At 50.6% G+C, this 21,857-nt stretch overlaps 1 protein-coding gene across 2 annotated transcripts; it reads left to right on the forward strand.

The window, feature by feature from the left end:
- Window positions 1–1,793: 1,793 nt before the first annotated feature.
- Window positions 1,794–20,302, forward strand: MED25 (mediator complex subunit 25). Of its 2 annotated transcripts, none has more exons than XM_063089087.1 (18): window positions 1,794–1,976; window positions 2,073–2,118; window positions 2,944–3,068; window positions 9,077–9,175; window positions 9,589–9,709; window positions 10,014–10,176; window positions 10,316–10,446; window positions 10,743–10,830; window positions 10,925–11,118; window positions 11,597–11,725; window positions 12,293–12,378; window positions 12,458–12,515; window positions 12,662–12,769; window positions 14,929–15,117; window positions 15,529–15,600; window positions 15,738–15,956; window positions 16,262–16,442; window positions 18,595–20,302. In XM_063089087.1, exons 1-18 carry the CDS (start codon window positions 1,843–1,845, stop codon window positions 18,837–18,839), a joined length of 2,388 nt encoding a protein of 795 aa, XP_062945157.1. In that variant the 5' UTR covers window positions 1,794–1,842; the 3' UTR covers window positions 18,840–20,302. The 2 variants fall into 2 exon arrangements, with proteins under 2 accessions (XP_062945157.1, XP_062945158.1); XM_063089088.1 differs by lacking the exon at window positions 18,595–20,302 and adding an exon at window positions 16,865–16,988.
- The last annotated feature ends 1,555 nt before the right edge of the window (window positions 20,303–21,857 follow it).

Consider the following 21,857-nt stretch of genomic DNA (forward strand, 5'->3'; position numbering starts at 1 on the left):
ACCCAGCCGCCACACACACACACACCCAAAATATATGTATGTATATGTATACATCTACTTCATCTTTTTAATGTCTTTTTATAATCTATTTTATAGATGTAACAAATTGATTTGCCCAATCCTGTATTGGCATATGTTAGCAAACTTCTAGGGGAAGAAACAGATGCATAAAATAATTTTTTTTAAAAGTAAAATATCAATTTCTCCCTGTTGGTCCATAAAGTTTTTCTTTAGTTCATTTAAATTTATTTGACTACTGTTATGTTTGTCTTCATTTCTACCATCTTTTACATTTCTTGTTGTCCTGTCTTTTATTTCGTTGTTTTTGGCAGCTGGCCAGTACAGGGATCCGAACCCTTAACCTTCATGTTATAAACGGTACTCTAACCTACTGAGCTAACCAGCCGGTCCATGTTAGAAATACGTTAATTTTGTTAGGAGGGATAACGGCATATCAGTTATGCAAGGAAATGTCCATAAATTTTGAAAGATGCCTGCCAAGCATGTAGACATAAAATGATATGACTTTAGGGGTTTGCTTTAAAATGCTTCAGCAAAGAAAAGGAAGGAGAAAAGGGATGGATAAAGTAAATGTGACGAAATGGTGATACTGCAGTATTCAAAGGGAATGAACCCTTTTGCCTTAAAATATATTGCCAAACTGTTACGGAGCCAGTTGTCCTGACCCATACTGCCACTAGACGATATCCCACTAGAAGTTAGCCCTGGTAATTTCACCCAAACTTTCCCACCCTTATTGATATTATTCTTTCCAAAATTAATTAACATAACAAAGGTAGAATGCTATATCATAATTGGGCTTTCTGTTAGCACTTTTTAACTGGTGAAGATAATTAGTTTTCAGATTTTTTTTGGCCTTTAAAATTTTGTGTGGCGGGGGAAGGGGGAAGCCTACTCACATTGCTCCCCAAATAATTTCTATTTTTCTAAATTATTGATTAGTAAGATTTATTTGTGCAGTAAATTTCCGTCAACACATTTGTTACAAAGATTTTCCCAGTTTATCGTTCATTTTTCAACTTGGTTACGCAGTCTTTGTGAACAAAGTGATCGGGATTTTACGTGTTATGGCTTTACTGTAACGCTGATACTCTATTCCAGTATCCACGATTATACCAAGTATTTCTTTTTCCTTCAGATAGTTTTAAGGTTTCCTGTCATATTTACATTTTTAATCCACCTACAACGTATTTAAGTTCTAGGCCAGTTTTTGGTTTCTCTCCCAGAAAACAACTATCAAGTGTTGCCTAGCAACCTCCACTTGGGTCGCAGGTCGGCTTCTTGGGGGTGGGGGTGGGGTGGGGAAACAGCGGCACACCCAAGTTGACTGCAACCTTAAAGCGTTGCCTGGAAACCTCGTTTCGGACGATGTGATTGGACCGTCACACGTCCCTCCCCCATCCCCCCCGCACAACCAGAAACTTAATCTCTGTTAGAAAACAAGGGCAGCGTATTCGTTGCACAGCAACCAGGTCTCCCGACCCTCCCTTTGAGACGAGAGTCGGAAACAGGCGCCCCGCTCAAAGATGGCGGCCGACTGTGCCGCTTTCAATTTATTTCGCTCTCGACAGTCCTGACAATAATTCAGTCTTCTCCATCAGGCCTCTGAAGGGGCTCATTATGCTCTTTCTGAACCTTCCACGCGGCGGGAGTGAATGAGGATGAAGATAGAACACACCCCCCCGGGTACCCCACACAAACATGGCCGCCTGCGAGCAGGCAGCGGCACGACGTCTTCCGGTGCGGGTGCGCGCGCAGCGCGGGCGGACTTCCGCTCATCCTGCTGTGGCTGGGGCGGCGGTGGCTGCTGTCTGGAGGGTTATGGTCCCCGGGTCGGACGGCCCGGCCCGCGCCGGGGGCCTAGTGGCCGATGTGGTATTTGTGATTGAGGGTACGGCCAACCTGGGACCCTACTTCGAGGGGCTCCGCAAGCACTACCTTCTCCCGGCCATCGAGTGAGTGAGGTTTCCGCAACTCGACCCCGCCCTTTGATTTTAGTTATCCACGGCCTTTTGTTTGATTCCCCGACCTTTCACCTCCGACCCTCACAGGTATTTTAATGGAGGTCCGCCTGCTGAGACGGACTTCGGGGGAGATGTGAGTTTGGGGACTCTTGAGCCTGAGGGAGCGGGTGCCTGGGACCCGGACTCCTGGGTCTGAGGGAGCGGGTGCTTGGGACCCGGACTCCTGGGTCTGAGGGAGGAGGGGGCTGGGGGCCCGGACTCCTGGGTCTGAGGGAGGAGGGGGCTGGGGGCCCGGACTCCTGGGTCTAAGGGAGGAGGGGGCTGGGGGCCCGGACTCCTGGGTCTGAGGGAGGGGACTGGGGGCCCGGACTCCTGGGTCTGAGGGAGCGGGTGCTTGGGACCCGGACTCCTGGGTCTGAGGGAGGAGGGGGCTGGGGGCCCGGACTCCTGGGTCTGAGGGAGGAGGGGGCTGGGGGCCCGGACTCCTGGGTCTGAGGGAGGGGACTGGGGGCCCGGACTCCTGGGTCTGAGGGAAGAGGGGGCGCTGGGGGCCCGGACTCCTGGGTCTGAGGGAAGAGGGGGCGCTGGGGGCCCGGACTCCTGGGTCTGAGGGAGGAGGGGCTGGGGGCCCGGACTCCTGGGTCTGAGGGAGGGGACTGGGGACCTGGACTCCTGGGTCTGAGGGAGGAGGGGACTGGGGGCCCGGACTCCTGGGTCTGAGGGAGGGGGGCTGGGGGCCCGGACTCCTGGGTCTGAGGGAGGGGGCGCTGGGAGTCCAGACTCCTGAGTCTGAGAGGCGAGGGCGCTGGGGGCCTGGATTCCTTGGTCGGAGGGCAGAGGGGGCCGAGGAATCGTGAGTCTGGAGGAACAGGAAGCTGGGAATCCCGGTTTCTTCTTTGAGGTAAAAGGAAGCTGTAGTCCCAGATTAAAAGTTCCTTTGTCCTCTCCTCCCCCGCAGTATGGGGGCACCCAGTACAGCCTTGTGGTGTTCAACACGGTAGACTGCGCTCCCGAGTCCTACGTACAATGCCACGCTCCCACCAGCAGCGCCTATGAGTTTGTCACCTGGCTCGATGGCATTAAGTGAGCTTTTCCCCCACTTGGAGTGGGTTGGGGGACCCTGTGCGGACCGTGAATGAATGGTGGCTTGGGTTTGAGCTGCAGGAACCATTTCCTCACATTGGATTATGAGGGTGATTTTGTTTTTGTCCATAAGTCGTTTCTCTAGTGGGTTCTGTGTGCTTAGCAATATTGCCTTCCATTTAATTTAATTTTATTTATTTATTTATTTTGAAAGATGACTGGTAAGGGGATCTTAAGCCTTGACTTGGTGTTGTCAGCAGCACCACACTCTCCCAAGTGAGCTATGGGCCGGCCCTTCCCTTCCATTTTAGAAGCAGAAAAAAGTTCCCATTCAGGGAGGTTTGGTTGAGCTCCAAGAGCCATCTCGTCCTCCATATGTGATTCTCACCTTTTTTGACCCCTCATTCCCTGTCTACTCCAGTCGACCTTTATCAGATGGGTACATTGAAGCCTGAGTACATAGGGGATCAGAGGTATGCCAGGACAGATTCCTCTGTGATTTGGATCGGATTTAGATTACATTGCAGACTCTATAATCAAGCAGCCTGGCTGGGGTCAATCACAGCTATTCCACAACAACTCTCAGACCCAGAGTGCCTAATATAGTTCATCTCTGAAGTGGGGAGGTTAATAGTATTTGTGTTAGTTAGTTTTTGGTATTATTTATCCATTACTTTATAATAGATTACATCCAAGGTGAATGGTTTAAAACTACCAACGTTTGAAAAAAGAAAAAATAAATAGAACTACCAACATTAATTTTCTTATACAGTTTCTGTGAGTCAAGAATTCAGGAGTGGCTTAGCTGGATGGTTTGGCTCAGGGTTTCTCATGAGGTTGCAGTGAGGATGTCGGCTTGGGCTGCAGTCATCCAAGGATCTGACTGGGGTTGAAGGATCCATTTCTAAGGTGGTTTGCTCCGCTGTTGGCTGGAGGCCTCAGATTCTTGCTGGCTGTTAGCCACAAGGCCTCTCCACAGGGCTGCTTGACTGTTCTAACATGGCAACTGGCTTTCCTCAGAGTGAGCAATCCAATGGAGAGCAAACAGGAAGCCACCAGGCTTTTTATGATCAAGTCTTGGAAGTCACACACCATCACTTCTGCCACATTCTGTTTAGTATATTAGTCTGTCTTATTCAGTGTGGGAGGGGACTACACAAGAGTGTGAATACCAGGAGACGGGGAAAGGGAGGTTGTCTATTAAGACCACATAGGGATGTCTTGAAAATTGAATGAGTTGATGGCTGTTTAAAATAGTTCCTGGCAAGTATTAAGTGGTCTGTAAGTGTTTGCTGTTATTTTGTGCCTCAGTTTCCTGGTTTGCAAATGGGTAACGGTAGTGCAGATCTCAGTGTTTTTGGAAGGATCACAGGAGCTAATCTTTGTAGTGTGTTTAGGTCAGCATCTGGCCTATGGTCAGGGTTCATTAAACAGCACTGATTTCTAGCTGCTGTTATTTTTATGCATTCATGCAGCAAATGTTTGCCGAGTGCCTGCTTCTTTCCAGGCTGTGTGTACATGAGCTGGGTGCAGAACATACAATGGAAAGGTGACATGTAAGTTAGAATTAATCGTTAATAGAGAGCAGGGTTTCTCATCTTTTGCACTATTGACACATTGGACTCAATAATTCTTTTTTTTTTTTTTATTCAGTAATTCTTTGTTGTGAGGGCTGTCCTGGGTATCGTAGGGTGTTGAACAGCATCCCTAACTTCTACCCAATAGATTCTAGTTGAATCCTCCCTCCTCCGCTGCAAAGTTGTGACAACCAAAAATGTCTCCAGGCATTATCTAATGTCCCCTGGGGGACAAAATCCACCCTGGTTGAGAACCACTGGGGTAGATTATTGGTTAAGACTTGAGTAATGTTAAATGGGACCTCCTTGAGTCCCAGTCTGACATCCCTTAAGTTCCTAGCACCCAGCACGGGGCCTGGTACAAAGGAGGCCTAAGGAAAGCTTTGTTGAATGAGTGAGTAAACGAATGAATGCCCAGAATGTACTTTATACCTCTCACATAAGCTTTAAGACCCCAGCTTACATGTCTTCCCCTCTGGGAAACCTTTCCTGATTCTTGGAAGCAGTTGGGTTGCCCTGTGCCCACTCCTGTGGACTGCGACTGTCCAGGTCCCTGGGTATTTCTCCTGCCATTTGCTTCCACCTGGAGTCTGGCACCCAAGCGGCCTTAGAAGACCTTGGAATAAATGAACTAGTGAAAGCAACAGGGAAGATAATCAGCAAGAAACCAAACCTTCTGGTGGGTGTTTAAATGTCAGGAAAAGCAGTCAAATTCCTTCATTAGAAAATTTCTAGGGCACTAGGAAGATAAGATGGAAATCCTTTGTGAACTTAATTCACGTATCCACCCCCTAGCCCTTAATTCAGAATGCACTGTACCTTGAACCAAATAAAAATGCTTTGAATACTCACTGTGTAATCATCCCAATCAGCTGATAAACATTTTAAGCCATTATTAATGTTCTCAGTAGTCATTGTTTTTATCAAGTCCTGTGTATACATCTGAATTTGGTATCTGTGCCTTTCCAGATGGGTTTGTAACAGGGATCACAAGAAAGTCAGCAAGTTTTGTTCATATTTGGAGAAATCTTATCTTCTGGGATGTCAGTTACTTAAGGTACAAGACATGCAGTGTGGTTTTTGGATGTCCTTGCTTTAGAAAGATTTGCTTCTGATGTTTCATTTCCTTTCTTACAAGGGGGTGGGTTCTTTTCTCCGTCTCCTACAGGTAGTGATCTAGAATCAGAAAGAATAGAGGTAGGGCCGGCCCGTGGCTCACTTGGGAGAGTGTGGTGCTGATAACACCAAGGCCACGGGTTTGGATCTCTATATAGGGATGGCCGGTTACTCACTTTGGAGAGTGTGGTGCTGATAACACCAAGTCAGGGATTAAGATTCCCTTACATATCATCTTTAAAAAAAAGAAAAAAAGAAAGAATAAAGGTAGAAGGAAAATAGAAGCAAGTATCTTCCCTATAGCACTATGACAAATCATTTGTTCATTCATTCAACAAACATTTGTGGAGCAAACTGCTAGGTACTGAGGAGTTGTCATTGTACAGGCAAAGTCCTGGCCCTTGTGGAGCTGGAATCTGCATGGAGTGATGGGTTAGCATGCAGGAAGTCCTTGGTCAAGGCTGACTGCTGTTAACATTCATTCATTTTGACCTATACCTGCTAGGGCCTCCAGGCACCTAGTTGTCCGTGAAGGTGGACAATGAAAACTTATGGGTATGATATTGGGGTAGGACAAATGCGAGTAAGTTAGAAGACACAGAAGCACTAAGAGTTAGAATCCACCTGTATTACGTAGGGAGCTTTTGTTTTTATTTTGTGTTTACCACATCAAGGGATTTGTTTGCAATTAAGGTTTATCATAAACTTGATATTTAAACTATATCTCGTAACTGGCTGTATTTTATTACTATTTCTCATCTTCAAGTTTTTCTTAATTCTTTGACAATATTTGTTATGTGTCTCTCTTTGAGCTGGTAACAGGTGACTTGTACTCAGAAAGCAGGTGGCTAGCAGGTTAGCTCAGTTGGTTAGAGCACTGTGTTGTAACACCAAGGCTTCAGATCTCCGTACTGGCCAGCTGCCAAAAAAAAAAAACAAAAAGGAAAAAGAAAAAGCAAGTTTTAGGATCTTAAAGTGGTCACTCTGTCACTCATAAGTTATTTTTTTTTAATCGAAGTGAAATTTACATATGAAATTTTTTTTTTTTGATGGCTGGCCGGTATGGAGATCCAAACCAGTGAACCCGTGACCTTGGTGTTATTAGGCTTCACTCTAACCACCTGAGCTAACTGGTTAGCCCTGAAAGTGAACAGGTCAGCAGCATTTAATACATTTACAATGTCATGTAATCATCACCTCTGTCTCATTCCAGAACATTTTCATTACTCCGAAAGGAGACCCCATTTACGTGAAGCAGTCCCTATTCCCCTCAGCTTCAGCCAGGGCACTTTTGGCTCGAGTGTCAGAGAGGCCCAGGAAAATAGTGCTTTGATTTCTTCCATCACAAATAGCTGGGTGGCAGGCTGTATCCAGGGTTCGTTCTGTTAGTGGGGTCCACCCCAACTCTAGTTTCAAAATTCTTGTGCAAAACAGTCTTGCTGGTGAGGAAGAGCAGGGCTGGGGAGTGGGTGATGAGTAAGGAACAGAGCCATGGCCTGAGTGCCCTGAGAGTCACGAGCCAGGACTAGTAGAACTGGAAAGAAATTGGTGCAAGAACTCGGGTAGGGCATGACGGGGGAAGGGTGGCTCAGCTGCATTGGCTCTCTGCCAGGCTGCTGGTGCGCTCATGGATTCAGCAGGCAGTTCCCAAGTCCTGTGTGATTTAGGGCATGTTGTCAGATGATGAGAGATGAGAGCAGCTTAGATGACTTGGCCTTCCTCCCTGCAGTCTGCACAGGCTATAGGGGAGGGTGGGCTGTGGAGGGAAGCTTGACAGCTGCAGTATCAGGTAACCTGTGATGTGATCGATGGCAGGCTCTAAAATCAGGTGGCAGGTGGGGAAGGCTTCCTGGAGGAGGGCATGCTGGTCTGGGTGCCACAGGATGAATAAATCAGGTTTCTACCTGAGCCAGCATGGAGATGTGGTCTGGGGAGGTGGGGGGCACAGTGTATGCAGAGACCCAGAGGTGTAGCAGGTCCACAGAGGCCAGGGACACATAAGATGTTCTGGGGGAGAGGTATGGAGGGCCCCAGATGCCCGGCTGAGGGCTTTGGTTTGTTCCAGCCTCGGTGGATATGGTTGACTTTGCAGTCTTTGTTTATTTAACACATGTTTCCTGAGGCTTCCCATGTGCCAGACTGTGGTGAGCAAGGCTGGAGTGAGAGAGCACACAGACTTGCCTATGGGGACATAGGCGCAGACACGGATGCAGAAACCACAGTTCAGAGTGGCAGGGCCCTTGGTGCTCCCAGAGGGGTACCTGGTCTCCACACCTGTCCTCTGGGGCAGAGGTCAGCCTCACGACCACAGGGCCTGAAGAATCATGGCAGAAATAGCTGCACTCAAGTAGAGGCCTTCCCTGGGCCACACCCCACACTGGTGGCTCACTTGTAGATCAGGAGAAGAAACTTGAGTGTCTGTGTTTGAGTTTCCTAGGGCTGCCGTAGCAAAGTACTAGAAACAGGATTAGAAGAACAGAAATTGATTGTCTTAGAGTTCTGGAGGCTAAAAGTCCAAAATCAAGGTGGCAGGGCCATGCTCACTCTGAAACCTGTAGGGGAAGGGTCCTTCTGTGCCTCTTCTAGCTCTGGTGGCCCCAGACGTTCCTAGGCTTGTGGCAGCATCACCCCAGTCTTCAGATTGTCTTCCCTCTATGTGTGTCAGTCTTTGTGTCCAAATTTCTCCTTAGAGAGACACCAGTTAAAAAAAAAAAAAAAAAAAAAATACCCCAGTCATCTTGGATTTGGTCCTCTAATGACATTAGTTTAACATAGTTACCTGTGTAAAGGTCCTGTTTCCAAATAAGATCCCATTATGAGGTACTGGGGGTTAGGAACTCAACCTCCCATTTTGTGGGGGACACATTTCAACCCATAACACTGTGGGAGGACAGAGGAGGCCCTGGTCCCTGGCTGGAAGTTGAGGTGAAGCCAGGGCTGGTTTTAAAGATGGAGCAGATGGCCCAGAGAGGGGAAGGGACAGTGGGAAGATGGACAGGGAGCCAGTCACAGCGGGATTGGGACACGGCACAGGGGCCCAGGCTTGATTTCCCCGGCCCTGTTCTGAGGGCCTCCCAGCCTTCATGATTAAGATGACAAATATTCCCTGTCCTCGCTCTCTGGGCCTAGTGCTGTGCCAGTACCAGGGATAGAGTAGGGGATTCAGCAGTATCCCTGTTGTCTTGAGGTGCATAGTCCAGTTCGAGGTGGGTGACAGTAAGAGAGCAGGCTCTTCAGTGTGGCCTGGGGGCTGGGACTATGGCAGTCCTGGGTGCCACAGGGGCACCTAGGGGCTGACCGCCTGGTTCCCTGCAGGTTCATGGGCGGGGGTGGCGAGAGCTGCAGCCTCATCGCAGAAGGTCTCAGCACAGCCCTGCAGCTGTTCGATGATTTCAAGAAGATGCGAGAGCAGATGTGAGTGTGCCCCTCCATGTGGGCCTGTGGTAGGCTCGTAACACATTTTGCCTGTCACATGATCCCACCTCTCATGCTGGAGAAGAGGTGGGCTCTGTGTGCCCAAGCACTCTTGAGCTGGGAAGCAGGAGTGTGTCCTTGGGTGAGGCCTGGCCAGTGCCTGGTCTCAGTGTCCTCACTGGGAGAAGGCACCAGCTCTGGGTCTCCCTCCTGCCTCCCCTGCCTGGTTGGTGACTTAGAGCAAGTCACAGAATCTCTCACGGCTCAGTGTTTTCATTTGTAAAATGGGGGCATTATTTCTGACTCCCGATTTTATATCGGGTGGAGACTTGTACCTCTTCTGGTGCTGGGTCTGGGTCCCCTCTCAGGGCCCTTGTTGGTCCCTGCTCCATATCTTTTCTTGTCCCTGGCAGTGGCCAGACACACCGAGTCTGTCTTCTTATCTGCAACTCACCCCCATACCTGTTGCCTGCTGTTGAGAGCACCACATATTCTGGATACACAACAGAGAGCCTTGTGCAGAAGATTGGGGAGGTGAGGACTCCTGGGTCTGAGAGCAAAGGGGACTAGGAGCCTGGACTCCTGGGTTGGAGGGAGGAGGGGCTGGGAGTCTGCACTACTGGGTCACAGAATAGTCCTGGACTCCATGGCCAGTTCTGCTTACTCTTGAAAGAACTAGAACGCAGAGTTCCCTGTGTTTCATGGTCCCCTTCCCAAGAGCCTGATGGGTATTGTGATTTTAGGGCCTGGGCGGTCCAGCCACACAGCAAGTGTAGTAGCCTGGGGGCCAGGCCCCAACATTCTTGTGAAGGGGGCTCCGTCCTTCCCTCTCCTGCAGCAGGGGATCCACTTCTCCATCGTGTCTCCGCGGAAGCTGCCTGCCCTGCGGCTTCTGTTTGAGAAGGCAGCTCCACCAGCCTTGCTGGAGCCACTGCAGCCACCGACAGATGTGAGCCAAGACCCGAGGCACATGGTGCTGGTGCGGGGGCTTGTGCTGCCTGGTGAGGCCTGGGTGTCAGTGGGAATGGGGGGCTTGGGGTATTTTCCCAGCTCCCTCTGACTTGGATTTTGGGTTTCCCTCCCCTCTCTCCACTTTGAACCCCTTCTCGTGGGTGCTTGGTCATCCCTCCTGACTCTCAGTCGGGGGTGGCTCGGCCCCAGGCCCCCTCCAGCCAAAGCAGCCAGTCCCACTGCCTCCCGCTCCACCTTCAGGTGCTGCTCTCTCAGCAGCCCCCCAGCAGCCTCTGCCCCCCGTCCCCCCGCAGTACCAGGTATGGATGTTGCCAGGAAGGGGCATGCTTCTGGGTCCCTGGAGGAGCCATGGTTCCTTGGGAGAGATCTCATTGGATGTTGGGGCTTGTGGGGTGATGGGAGTCCCCTTTGGGTCACTGGGAGGGTAGGATTCTTGAGGCTATGGAATCACATCCCTGTGGGACGACTGGAGTCATGAGCTGCTGAGATATTGGAACTGGGGTGGCTGTGTCTTATGGGGCCATGGGCTGTGTGGCCCTGTGGGACACGAGGACTGGGTGCATATGGTCCTCACCAGCACCCCATTCACCACCAGGTTCCCGGGAACTTGAGCGCAGCTCAGGTGGCTGCCCAGAATGCAGTGGAGGCCGCCAAGAACCAGAAGGCTGGGATGGGCCCACGCTGTGAGTCCTGGGGGAGGATGCGGGGTGGCTGGGGGTCGGGCAGGCCTTTCTACACACACCTGTTCTCTACTTCTTTCCTTGGTCTCTCTTGCAGTCTCGCCCATCAACCCTCTCCAGCAAGCTGCTCCAGGAGTGGGTCCCCCCTTCAGCCAGGCCCCAGCCCCCCAGCTACCCTCAGGACCTCCTGGTGCCCCAAAGCCACCTCCTGTTTCCCAGCCCAGCCTGGTTTCCACAGTGGCCCCTGGTCCGGGCCTGGCACCCCCTACGCAGCCTGGGGCACCATCCATGGTAGGTGTCTGCTCGCCTCCCACCTGCTCCTTCCTCTTGGCTATCTTGGGCTGATACAGTGAGAGGATGAGTAATTTGCCTTCTTGAGCGCCCAAGGGGGCATGGGTCTTGTTCTGGCCTCAGGGGTTCCTGACACGTGTGCTACAGACAGCTCTGAGATGACGGGGTCTGGGGACAGAGAATTGTGAGGCTTGTGGTTCCAGGTGGGTCAGAATTGTTCTGAGGAACCCAAGGGATCCTGGGATCTTCAGGCCTGAGAGTTCAGGGCCTCATGGGCCTTGAGAGTCCTTGAATCCTGCAGGGTCAGAGCATTTTTTGGACCCAGGGACAGCTGAGTGCTGTTCTGGGGATGGATGTACAGAGAAAGGGATGTTTGTCCTGTTCTTGCCTGGTCTATCCCTCTGGGAGAATGGCCCCCCCAGAAGGAGATGGTCTGACTCCATCTTCATTTCCCTACTTCCTCCCCTCTGGCTGGCAGGCAGGCACGGTGGCCCCAGGAGGAGTGAGCGGCCCTTCCCCAGCCCAGCTAGGGGCCCCAGCCCTTGGTGGACAGCAGTCCGTCTCCAACAAACTCCTGGCCTGGAGTGGTGTCCTTGAATGGCAGGAGGTGAGTGGGCTTGAGAGTCCATTGAGCATGTGGGACTCAGGGCCAGGCTAGGGGTCCCATGGGATGTGGGAATTGTGATCTGGAGGAGAGTCCCAAGGACCCATGGGATTTGTGGCTCAGAGTTCAGGACTAGGAGGGTATTAAGAATTGTGTTACAGGGTTGGCCAGTTAGCTCAGATGGTTAGAGCATTGTGCTGAAACACAAAGGTCCAGGGTTTGATACCTGTACCAGCCAGCCACCCAAAAAAAAAAAAAAAAAAAAAAAAAAGAATTGTGTTTCAGGTGAAGAACCCAGAAAAGCTTGGGATTTGGGGTTCAGGTAGGGGCCTGGGGGATTGTAGCATGTGGGGAGCAGTGGATTGTGGGACTTAGGGGCCAGAGGAGGAGCTCCAACATTTGTGGAATTTGAAGGCTAGAATTGGTGGTCTGATGGAGAAGCCCAGGGCTCTTGGGACTTAAACTGGGAAACATCCTGAGCTTTGGGTCTACCAGGGTAGGTCAGGAGGGGTGGAAGGGACTGAGGCTTAGGGCCTTTTTCACTGTGACCCTCCCTTCTTCCCCCTTAAGAAACCCAAACCCGCCTCAGTGGATGCTAACACCAAGCTGACGCGGTCACTGCCCTGCCAGGTCTATGTGAATCACGGAGAGAACCTGTAGGTGGCTATTGGGGACGAGGCAGGGTGGGGCTGGGGTTTGTACCTTCTTGACACCTCTCCCCATATTAACCCCCAGGAAAACTGAGCAGTGGCCCCAGAAGCTGATCATGCAGCTCATCCCCCAGCAGCTGCTGGTAAGTGGTAGGTGGGAGGCCCACCCACCCTGCCATCAGCTCTCAGCCTGTTCTCTCTTCCATCTTCCTTTCCCTGCCCCCTCCCTGCCTCTGGGTCTCCTCATTTACCCACATAACATGCTGACTGACTTCTGTGTCTCCCCCAGACCACCCTGGGCCCCTTGTTCCGGAACTCGAGGATGGTCCAGTTCAATTTCACCAACAAGGACCTAGAGTCCCTCAAAGGCCTCTACCGCATCATGGGCAATGGCTTCGTGAGTCCTGGGCAGGGTGGGACCTAAGGGAACCGTTTTTGATGATTGGGTGGGCTTTGTGAGCTTGGGCTCCTTGCCTTTCTTCTAACACTTAAACTTTTATTACAATTATAGTATGCACCAGATTGAGTTACATTCCACATAGAAATTTGACCACGGTATGACAGGAGCGATTAGGGGGAAGTCTTTGATTCTTTTCTTTAAGTGTGATGGAAAGGCTATTGATTCTAACAGGGATTTACTGGGTATTAGTTTCTTTTCCTGCTGTAACACACAGCCACAAGCTGGGGGCTTGAAAGAAAAGTTTATTGTCTCACTGTTCTGGATGTCTAAGATCAGGGTTTTGGCAGGGCCATGCTCTCTCTGAAGTCTCTGGGAGAGGTTTCTTTCTTGCCTCTTCCAGCTATAACTCCAGCTTTAGGCATCATCACTCCAGTCTCTTTGCCTCTCTGTCTTCTGTGGCAGTCTTCTGTCTTTGTCTGTGTCTTCACATGGCATTCTCTGTGTGTGTCTGTGTCTCCCTTCTTATAAGGACACAGTCATTTTGGGTTAGGGCCCACCCTAATGACCTCATCTTAACTTATTACATCAGCAAAGACACTTTTTCCAAATAAGGTCACCTTCACAGGTAGCGGGAATTGGAATTTCAGCAATATCTTTTTGGGGACATAATTCAGCTCATAACACTGGGGAAAGATTTCTCTAAAAAGGAGCAGATCCAGTACTTCCTGTGTTCAAGGCACTTTTCCAGGAAAGAGGACTTTAGGTGAAGTGCCTCATGGAATCCTCACAGATACTCTTAAGAAGGCCCTCCTGAGAGTTAGGAATGCTTTTGGCTGCAAGTAACATAAATCCAACTAGTAGTTTTCAGAACAAATACATAGTTGGGGTGAGTGCAGAAATAATTCTTTCTCACAGTTCTGTGGGTCAGCTGGGCTCAGTGGATCATTCTCACTTGGTGACTGTTATGGGGTTTCCATCATATGGCAGCTGAGACTGTGGTCATTGGACAGCTCTACTGGGCTGGATGTTCAAAATGGCCCACTCACATGGTACTGGCTGTCAGCTGGGGGCTTAGCTGGGACTATTGATTTGAGTACCTGCACGTGGCCTGTCCATTTGGCTTGGGCTTCCTCACAGTATGGCAGCTAGGTTCTGAGAGAGATGTCCCCAGAGTGAGCACTGTAGGAGCAGGCATTTGACACATAACAGTATATTAGAGGGCAGCTATTGGGGTTAGTTTTGTAGCTCCATGACATAAGAACCAGACCCTCTGTCATTCTCTTGGCCTCTCCCTCATGGTCACAGGATGGCTGTTGTAGCTGTACGCATCCTGTATGCTTCGATGAAGGAAGGCAAGGGGAAAGCGGCATAGGCCATGTATTTACCTTTCTTCAGGAAAGCAGAAACTTTCCCAGTCCCTAGGGCAGTCCTCTCCTTCATCTCTTGGGCCACTGGGCCACCCCTAGTTGCACAGAGGCTGAGGGAACAGGCACCCATGAACACATTGGGGCTTGGACACATTGCTACCCCAAGCAGCATTGGGGTTCTGTATGCAGGGGAGAATGGTACATGAATGTTGGGTAATCAGTTAGCAGGGTCTGCCTGGGATGGGAAACTGAGGCTCAGAGAAGTACCACTGGCCCTGGTTCACACAGGCAGATACTGAGGCCAGGTAGGGTGTGGCCACTCCCAGTGGTCTCTTGGATACCACAGGCTCACCACCACTGTTGATCCCATGCCTTCAGGCACTAAGCTCTGTCTCTGAGCCCCTCACTCACTGCTACGACCCCTCCCCGTGGCCCTTTGAGGAGGCAACCTTGGCACTTTATGGCTGAAAGTGCAACCCATGAGGTGGGGGCACTGATTCAGGGTTGAAAATCTGGGATCCTGTCCTATGTCTGGGGGCCTTTTCTTTCCACTATTTCTCTTAGCAGTTCGCAAGGACTCCAGCCTTGTCCTGGCCCTTTGGGTACCCATCTTGCCTCTAAACCCCTCAGTTTCTGTCTCTGGAGCCACTTCAAGTAAACCTCCTATCTCCTCAGCCTTTTATAGCAGTAACCTCACCACTGCTTGCCTGTAGGGCTTCTAGAACCTTCTAGAATGAAAAGGGGTGAGATGCCGGTGTGAATGATTCTGAAGAGCCTCTGTCCCTGCAGGCGGGCTGTGTGCATTTCCCCCACACGGCCCCCTGTGAGGTGCGTGTGCTGATGCTCCTGTACTCATCCAAAAAGAAGATCTTCATGGGTCTCATACCCTACGACCAGAGCGGCTTCGTCAATGGCATCCGGCAGGTCATCACTAACCACAAGCAGGTCCAGCAGCAGAAGCTGGAGCAGCAGCGAGGGGTGAGTGATCACAATCCCTCCTCAAGCCAGCACCCCACCCTCTTCCTGCCTGGGCCCCCAGTAGACACAATACCCCAAAGCTCACACAGCCAAACTTCGCAGTGGTCCTCCTGGGTCTCCAATACCAGTGATGTTTACTCTTCTCCTGAGATGTGGCCACCCCCGAGTTCAGTCCTACCCCAATATTTCCTTGTAACGTTTTCCTCCCTTTCTAGCATCCACATCAAATTTCTGACACACAGCTTTCTTGTGGAGACCTGGGTGTGTAAGATTTACTTCCTAGGCTACTCACCCCCAAAGAAAATGTTTCCAACTCCTTACAAATTTCCCTTCAGGGCTCAGATCCTCCCTACTCAGATTCAGGACACCACCACCCCTTATTGCTGACCTGCCCTCTCTCTCTCCATGCAGATGGGAGGACAGCAGGCACCCACAGGGCTGGGCCCCATTCTGGAGGACCAAGCGAGGCCGTCACAGAATCTGGTGAGGACAGTGCTGGTGGGGTCAGGGACGGGGTGGGGGAGGCCTCAGAGGTTACCCATCGTTCCAGCATGGTCTGGGAGGCTCGAGAGTATGCGGGGCTGTGCCCCTCTCCCTTACCCCATCTCTGTTTCCACCAGCTTCAGCTCCGCCCACCTCAGCCCCAGCCTCAGGGTGCCGTGGGGGCTTCTGGGGCCGCGGGGCAGCCCCAGCCCCAAGGTACTGCCCAGGCCCCCCCAGGTGCTCCCCAAGGCCCTCCTGGAGCCACCCCTGGCCCACCCCCTTCTGGACCAATCCTTCGACCCCAGAACCCTGGGGCCAACCCCCAGCTGCGGAGCCTCCTCCTCAACCCACCACCGGTGAGATTTGGGGGTGGGGGCAGAGGAACTATGGATCCTGACCCTGACGGTTCTGGTCCTTTTATCTGGGAGGAGGGAGGTAGGCTTTGGTCAGGAGGTGTGAATGGAGACCTGTCAAGGGCTCTAGGCAGACCACCTCCTCTCTATCCATCTTATGTGGGTTTCTGCTAAGATTCTTTTGAAGAAAGATCTCCCCAAACTGCTGGCCAAGATGCTTTCTGAACACCATCTGTGCCAGAGGCAGGATTGTGGGGGGTAGGCATCCTTCACCAGGGGCTTCTAAGCCACTCTCTGTGTCCCCCCAGCCCCAGACTGGGGTGCCCCCACCCCAGGCCTCCCTTCACCACCTCCAGCCACCGGGGGCTCCGGCGCTGCTGCCCCCTCCACACCAGGGCCTGGGGCAACCCCAGCTGGGGCCACCCCTCCTGCACCCACCACCTACCCAGTCCTGGCCTGCACAGCTTCCCCCACGGGCTCCATTGCCAGGTAAGAGGGCCCCAGGGGAGGGCAGAGGTCTGGACTAGAGCACCAAGTCCAAGGGCTAGAGAAGTGAAGTCCTGAGATCCAAGAATAAGGGGTCCTCCCATGGCCTTGGGGGGCTCTGAGGGTTAAGGACCTAGGGATGTGAGAGCTATTCCCAAAGAGAAGATCCTTTCCTGCGTGTCCTCCTGGAGTTGCTGGGAAGCGTGATCTTAGAGCTAGAAAAGCAGTTTGTGGGGAAGGGTTCCCAAAGGCTCATGGGAAACATCATATTTGTAACCAGATGGGGTTAGAAGGTGCCTTTGATGGGTTCCCTTAAGGCGTTTTAGAAAACCGAGTGCCTTGGGCTCCAAGAGGAGGAGGGAGGAAGCAGGCCCAGGGCCCTAGGGACTACTCGGAGATGCAGTCCCTTCCCCACTGCCCCCCAGGTCAGATGCTGCTGAGCGGGGGTCCCCGGGGCCCGGTCCCACAGCCAGGCCTGCAGCCTAGCGTCATGGAGGACGACATCCTTATGGATCTCATCTGAACCCCCAATACCCAATAAAGTTCCTTTTAACACACACCCCGGCTCCCGTCACTGACATCCCCTAGGACTGGGCAGGAGACCCCAGGGAGACATCTTTGTCCTTATTCTTGCTTCAGCAGACATCCCTGAGGCCCCAGGGTGGGTGATGCTGGGGCCTCAGTGGTGAGTGAGAGGCAGTCTGTGTAGCCTGGTTCAGGGGGAGATGCAGAGGCAGGCAGGTAGTGCTCAGGACAGTGTGCTGTCCTGGGGTAGTAGAGGGCATCATGGAGCCCAGAAGAGGCATCTGACCCAGCCTGGGCTCAGGAGAATCTTGAAAGAGAAGCAGCTGTTAGCGAGGCCAGGAGGAAAGGAAGCGCATGGTGACAGGTACAGGCAACGGCAGAAATGATTGCTTAAAAGCAGGAGAAAAGCATGAGATGTTCAGAGAAGCAAGTTGATGGATGCTTCTGGAGCATGACCGTGAGGGACCCAGGAGGGAGGAGGTAGAGGTGGGTAGGCACCAGATCCAAACTGAGGAGCTTGAGCTTTGTCCTGGGGACACAGGAATCACAGGAGGCAGGCCCTGGCCAGCTCTGGGTGTCAGAAAGACCCCTCTGGGCTAGGAAGTATGAGGAGGTGAGACAGGAGGCCAAGAGGGTCGAGGCAGGGTATTGACAGGCCACGTGAAGGAAGTAGGGGTAAGTGGGGGTGGGGTTGAAGTTGGCTTCTGGGGCCAGGCCTGGGTGATGGTAGATGGTGGGAGTTCATAGAAGTAGGAGCTGGTAGTGAGTGCAAATGGTCCAGGGATATCTAGGTGACAGGTGCTGTGTTGGGAGCTCAGGCCTGTCCTTAGGGAACAGTGTGTGTTTGGTGATTGAAGCCACAGAAGCCAACAAGATTGCATATGAAAAGAGGGCAGGCCCTCGGTCCTAGTCAGAGACCCAACTTCTAGGCCTTTGGGTCGGGGTGAACAGTGGGGCCATCCCCGAAATGGAAGGCCTGGCAAGGAACAGGATGTGAGTGAGGTGAGGGACCTGAAGGATATCCTAAGAGACATCCAGGGGACAGCTGGCTACAGATGGGTCTTGAGTGCAGACCAGTCTCTTCTGGAGGAGAAGAATTAGTTGTCTCTTGTCAGACTCTAGACCAGTGTTGCTCAGAGTGTGGTCCACGCCTGGACCACCAGCATCCACATTGTTTTGGACACTGGTTAACACGCAGGTGCATGGGCCTCACCCCAGGAGAGAGGTTGCAATCTGGTGGCCTGTGGGCCACTCTCCAGATGTTTTGTTTGGCCTTCCCTGTGTTAGCATATGTGGCACTTTTTTCATACGAGTTAGTTGTAAAAATTGGGATAATTCACACACACACACACACACACACACACACACACACAAAATCTGCAGTTTTGGCTTCTCTTGACAAGTCAGAAGATCTGGCACCCCTGGGCCCACCCTTCTGCCTGGCTGGAGCTGCCCCTTTCAATGGGGCGTGTGCTCTCTGGTTCGCCACAGTTCCCACCACTCCCTCTCTGCTCCCCCACCATGAGGCACGGGGTCACTGCCTTTGTCACTGGGCTTGCACTATGGTTGTTCCTGTGGTAGCATTCAGAGGAAAGTGAAATCTTTCTTGTACCCATGTCTCTATCAAAAGTGGCAAAACGAAAGAGAGAACGAGAGGGCCGTGTGTTTCGAGAAAAATGGGAGCGAGCCTATTTCTTTGTGGAAGTGAAGAGCATGCCTACGTGTTTAATATGCAAAAAAATCGTGTCTGTGTTGAAAGAATACAACCTGAAACGTCATTATGAATCACAGCATAGTAAGAGTTTCGACCAGTATACAGAACAGACTCGAGATGCGATCCTCAACGAACTGAAAAAGGGACTCAAATGTCAATAGGGTTTGCTTTGGAGAGTGAATAGAGTGTCATGGCTGCGGTTGCAGTTCCAGAATAACATGAAAAGCATTACCTGGGCATTAAAACCTACAACAGATGGCAAATTTATAATGGAGCTGATAGAACATGTGTCCTGAACAGAAACACACGACTGTTTAGACCATTATTTAAGTCTAATGGGTATTTGTGTTGCACTGTGAGCTGAAAATGAATCAGGATTTACGAGTCCAGTTGTTTGAAAGAGTCGAATCAATTGTGGCCTTTTCTATCGCTGCTCATAACAGCTTTATTTATTTGTGGTGTTGAGAATTTCGATATGACTGAAGAAGTCTGTGACATGGTGCCAAGGCAGGCCCAATGCTGGGAAATGACTTATTTTTTGTGTATTTGGAGAAATAAAGTTTCACGTATTCTGGTCAGAATTCTTAAGCACAACTACAAACATTTGTAATCACAGGAGGACTTGGCAGGACACCTCCATCCGAGGTGGCAGCATTTGGCAAGGACATAGAAGTCAGGTTATTGCATCAATTACCAGGAATTGTTCTTCAAAATTAAATGGAACATACCATGGACACCCTCATACTTTTGCTCCTGTGGCTTAACCACGGGAAGTTGATGGTGACTTGACCTGATACATTTCACAGATGCTCCGCCACCTGGTTATGGAATAAATCCAAACTGTTGGAAGTTAATCAAGTTGGTTCATTTCAAATCAGGCAAAAGCCACATCTCAGTTTCCCTGATAAGGTCGGTCAAAGACTTCTGTTTGAGGCTACGACCCTTCTGAACACTGAATATTTCTCCGCAAGGATGTTCATTCATTGAATGTGTGATCATATCTGGCCAGTCCTGGCAAAAATGGAGAAGCCATTGGCAAGGAATAATCTTGACTCCCTCTGCTTTGCTGCATTTGGTTTCCAGGAATGAAAGAGATGGCCTGGACTGTATTCACTCAGACTTTGGGTTGAAGACCAAATTCCTGCCAAAGGTTCTCTGCATCCAGACTTTATGAAAATGAACTAACACTGTTCAGTTTGCCTTTTTGGTTTAATGTCGATCATGTGGATGCAGACCACAAAGAGTAGTTATTGAGCTACAGTGCAGTAGGGCGCTGGCTCCTAAATACAATGCTATTGGAAGATCACTAGATTCTACAACTATCTGCAGTAGTTGTCCTGAGTATCCGTGTTTAGAAGTACCGACACCTGTGGACCGCTGTTTTCCGTTATGAACCTGACTCAAATACTGCTCCAGTTTAAGGATTCAAGATTGAATTCTAAACTGCCCATCCCACCATGCCATCCAGGGCCTGCCAGTGACATCTTGGTGTGGCAGGGGAGATGTCAGATCAGCGTCAACTCAAAGGAGCAAAAGAATTATGAAAGAAAAATTTAATAATTAAATATTCTATTTTTCAATTTGTATTTTTTCAATTTTGAATTTAAAATATAAAGTCCAGTATCATACGTGTTTGTATTATGTTCCATGCATTCACCATAGTTCAGTAAAGATACAATTTGATTATATTTCTGGCCGTTGACTTTTCTTATACCTGGCTAGTTCACTCATTTATGTGACCCGCCTGGCCCCTGTGGGCATTTGAGTTTCCGATCCCTGCCCTAGAACTGTGGAATCAAATGTGGACGAGGGAGGGCTGGGAATCTGCATTTTGAACAGGGTGATTCTCATACCTATGAAAGATGGAGTAGGAGACACTGGTGGTAGCTGAAGTGAAACTGGGTGAGATTTCTCAGGCAGGCTGTGTAGCAGGGGTTTTTGAAAACTCAGATGGTTCCAGGGACCAGGCAGGTGATGAAAATGTGTGAAGCGGACGGGTGTAAGACAATAGGGAATGATGGGGACTGTGGCGAACTTGGAGAGTGCTTGCCTCACCTAATGGCATTCAAATTAAAAACAAAAACACTGTGAGGACCAAACAAAATCTGCTTGTGGGTCTAATGAGGCCGCCGGGGCGCCATTTTGTGACCTCTGGAAGAAGAAGACTTGAGAACAAGGACAGAGCCCTGAGAAACCCACGTGTAAGGGTTGGGCAGGGAGCTGGAAAACAGGAGGAGAACCAGGCAAGTGTGGTGGTCTGGAAGCTGAGTGTGTTTTTGAGGAGGGAGTGATCAACTGTGTGAAAAGCCACAGAAAGGGGAAGAGAAGATGTGCTGGAAGCAGCCTTTGCTGCTTCCACCTGGGTGGAAATCACCCCTACAGAGAAACATGGGTTTGGATCTGAAACAAATTGGTCAAAAAGAAATGTTTTCAGTTGCTGGTGTGGCCTTTGCCTGCCATTGAGGCCCTGCTGACCTTAACACCCGATTAGATGAACCAGAGGGACTGTCATGGCCTAATCATGTGTGCATATTCACAAGGGTGAGGCCAAAGAAACCCCATGGTTATTGGAGTGCCCAAAGAGTGAGGAAAGGGCTGGCTGGTTGGCTCAGTTGGTTAGAGCGTAGTGTTAATAATGTCAAGGTCAAGGGCTCTGATCACCATACCAGCCAGCTGCCAAAAAAAAAAAAAAACGAGGATAGACAGGGACACACAAAACTCAACTCACCTCCCCATTTCACAGTCCAGGTGACAATAAGGCCGGAGTTTTCTTGTAACTCTTAGAACCAGCCAACATCAACGGAGCAAATCTTTTTGGAAAGTTTTTTTCTAAATGCAAGGTGCATTAAAGCTGCGTAAGTGTAGAAGTAATAGTGAAAACCCTAAGGTTTTCTAGCAGGGTTTTGTTTGTTTGTTTGTTTGTTTCCCCATATAAAGATAACTGGTTGGGCTGAGCCCGTGGCGCACTTGGTAGCGTGCTGCGCTAGCAGCGCGGCGACGCTCCCGCCGCGGGTTCGGATCCTATATAAGAATGACCGGTGCACTCCCTGGCTGAGTGCCGGTCACGAGAAAAAAAAAAAAAAAAAAAAAGATAACTGGTAAGGGGATCTTAACCCTTGACTTGGTGTTGTCAGCACCACGCTCTCCCAAGTGAGCCAACCGGCCATCCCTATATGGGA

The sequence above is a fragment of the Cynocephalus volans genome, chromosome 3 (assembly GCF_027409185.1).
Source record: "Cynocephalus volans isolate mCynVol1 chromosome 3, mCynVol1.pri, whole genome shotgun sequence".
NCBI lineage: Eukaryota > Metazoa > Chordata > Mammalia > Dermoptera > Cynocephalidae > Cynocephalus > Cynocephalus volans.